This window comes from Monopterus albus, unplaced genomic scaffold (assembly GCF_001952655.1).
Source record: "Monopterus albus unplaced genomic scaffold, M_albus_1.0 scaffold24.1, whole genome shotgun sequence".
NCBI classification, from domain to species: domain Eukaryota; kingdom Metazoa; phylum Chordata; class Actinopteri; order Synbranchiformes; family Synbranchidae; genus Monopterus; species Monopterus albus.
The window spans coordinates 304,620-307,643 of NW_018127904.1; the positions used below are offsets into that span (position 1 = coordinate 304,620).

The window sequence follows — 3,024 nt, forward strand, 5'->3', positions numbered from 1 at the left end:
AAAGGGGCTGAATAATTTTGCACGCCCAATTATTCAGTTTTTTATTTGTTAAAAAAGTTTGAAATATCCAATAAATTTCATTCCACTTCATGATTGTGTCCCACTTGTTGTTGATTCTTCACAAAAAATTACAGTTTTATATCTTTATGTTTGAAGCCTGAAATGTGGCAAAAGGTCGCAAAGTTCAAGGGGGCCGAATACTTTCGCAAGGCACTGTAGATGGCATCATGAGGAAGGAAGATTATGTGGGTATACTGAAGCAACATCTCAAGACATCAGCCAGGGAGTTAAAGCTTGGTCAAAAACGAGTCGTCCAAATGGACAATGACCCCAAGCAGACTTCCAAAGCTGTGGCAAAATGTCATAAGGACAACAAAGTCAAGGTATTGGAGCGGCCAGCAGAAAACCCTGACCTCAGTCCAATAGAAACAATATAGGTAGAACTGAGCAAGGAGGCCTCCAAACCTGACTCAGTTCTATCAGTTCTGTCCAGAGGAATGGGCTAAAACTCCAGCAACGTATTGTAAGAAGCTCGTGGAAGGTGTTCTAAAATGTTTGACCCAAGTTAAACAATTTAATGGCAATGCTGCCAAATACTGAGTATATATAAACATCTGACCCACTGGGAATGTGATGAAAGAAATAAAAGCTGAAATAAATCTTAAACTCTACTGCTATTCTGACATTTCACATCCTTAAACTAAAGTAGTGATCCTCACTGACCTATGACAGGGAATGTTTATAGGATTAAATGTCTGGAGATGTGAAAAACTGAGTTGAAATGTATTTGGCTAAGGTGTGTGTGTGTAAACTTCAGACTTCAACTGTATATTTTGACTGTTCACCATGAGAAAAACTTTTTTCACTTTTAGTTTGTTTTTATTTCGGGAACTGCCTTTCTAAAAGAAGAGAAAAGGAAAAAGCTTTTACATTCCCAAGGACGAAGGAGGAGTTTGTGTTGTGGGGAGGCAACATGACTTAGTTTCTCACACTTTAATTGCGAAGGATCTCATTGTAACTGGTTTTTTATACTGCCCAATAAGGTTACCGTAGCAAAGGCTCTGTTGTATTAAATATTAAATAATTAACTAAATATAATTTCAATCATCCTGTGTATGGATATTTTTGTAATGATTAATTGTACATCTAAGGGAGAAGCATGAATTTCCATGCAAGAAGAGTCACCTTGCCTGCCATCACACCACTTCGTCTGCAGAACCGGGTAGGAAGAGTAGATTTCGGAATAGTAGATTTTTCTCTGTACCATCTCTTAAACATTAATGCTTTTTTTCTCTTTATTAGTGAAGTGAAGTTGTTGTCACGATCGCAGATTGTTCTGTTTTTAAACAGTTTTGTAGATGTCGCTGGATGAGATCCAACCTCATGTGAGCGCTATGTAAAGGCTCGCTCTGTGTAAATCTGGCTAAAAGCTTTGTCTTCATAACTATGTTCATATTTGATTTACTAAATTAGCCTGAAATATTATTTGTTGAAACTGACTTTCCTGAATTACACTGGTTTTACAGATTCAAGTTGTCGTTTCAAAATGTATGTATTGCCTGTGGTGAAGCACTTTACGTTGGTTCCTGATTTTGGTGTTGGTTGTGTTGTTTCTTAGAGTTTTTCATGTATAAAAACATTGTGGTCTGTTCAGGAACCGCATAATGTAAACTGCTGGCTGTTCCTCTTTATCATTGCTCCATGATTTTGCAGGGATTTACAGATTCTTATGAGGGCTTGCTCTTACTTTACTGCTATGATACATTATACATTCATGTTTATCAAGCAACCTCAAGTATGTTTTTATCCACTCTGAGTAAAACATGCAATCCCTGTATCATTTACAGTATGTTTGCAGTATTAACCAGCAGCTGAACTATCATTTTTATTGTGTAAAGTAGCAGCTAGCTTTCTAGAGTGCAGTGTTGCTTGCTGTTGTAATTCATTTCCTCTTTGGTGAATGCTATGTATGCTATGGTGAATGCAAATGGTATTCTGGCTATGACTTACTTCTAGGTAGTCCAATTCTGTCAGCACTGGTAACATGGTTAAAAATTAGAAGCCAACAAGTGTAACCCACTAATGCAGCTGACAGTGCATCTGTTAAAATGTAGGCAGCACTTGGAGAGAAAGTCGTAAATGAAGTTGAGGCCATTTTTTTTCGTTGTTATTATTATAGTACAAAACTGGGAGGATATTTCTCTGTGGTTTTCTTAAATAGACAAGGCTGGAGGACACCTCCTTACCACCATTTGGTGATAGAGCTACAGCTGTGAGACTGCATTTCAAGGTTAAAATATAGTAGTGTAGTTGGCAAAATGGCTCACTGTGTCCTGTCCTTGAGATAAGAAGGTCTAATGGAGGAGTTTCTTTTCAACAAGACTATATATAGACTTGTATATTCCATATCTGGATTTTCTCTGCCATGTGTAGACTTTTTTACCCCCCACGTCTGTGATACAGTGCTCCAAATCAAAAGTATAGCTAGTATCAAAGTGTTGAATGCAGTTTCATACTGTAGCAAAGGAGCCAACTGTAAAATCTTTGGGCCAGTATTATGGCCAAATATCAGTATACACCTCTGAGCAAAAGTGACCACCCACAGATGAAAGTGAATCATGAAAATGATACATATCAAGGTCTAGCATAAACCAAAAACAAACTATAAATGGGGCGCAAGTGCAGTAGAAGGAATCTCATCTGGTTCAAGCTGACAGAAGGCTAGTGGCACATGTATCAATCCAGCACTGGAATAATCTGGTTCATCTCATAGAAGTTAAATTAAAATGTCCACATGTCCTAGATGCATTTTTGAAAAAAATTGCTATACGATGTTTCCAGTGAGGATGGATTTTGTACCACGGCTTTGTTAATGTAGCAGTCACATGTTTTAGCAGTAGTTTCCCATTTGGCATGACAGCACCAAAAGAAACTTGTTTTTTTTAGTTGAACAGCTGAAGCCACTTTGCTTTTGTATGTGTTTAATTACCTGGTGTAAAACAATAATGCTGTAATGTTTTGTCT

General features: G+C 37.5%; 1 protein-coding gene across 1 annotated transcript in view; it reads left to right on the top strand.

Annotated features, from left to right (window-relative positions):
* Positions 1-981: 981 nt before the first annotated feature.
* The window catches only part of grb14 (growth factor receptor-bound protein 14), a 14,539-nt gene continuing 12,496 nt past the window's right edge, over positions 982-3,024 (top strand). Inside the window, exon 1 of the mRNA XM_020594766.1 lies at positions 982-1,222. Within this exon, the coding sequence (XP_020450422.1) occupies positions 1,160-1,222 (63 nt within the window). The 5' untranslated portion in view covers positions 982-1,159. The remainder of the gene's footprint in view (positions 1,223-3,024) is intronic.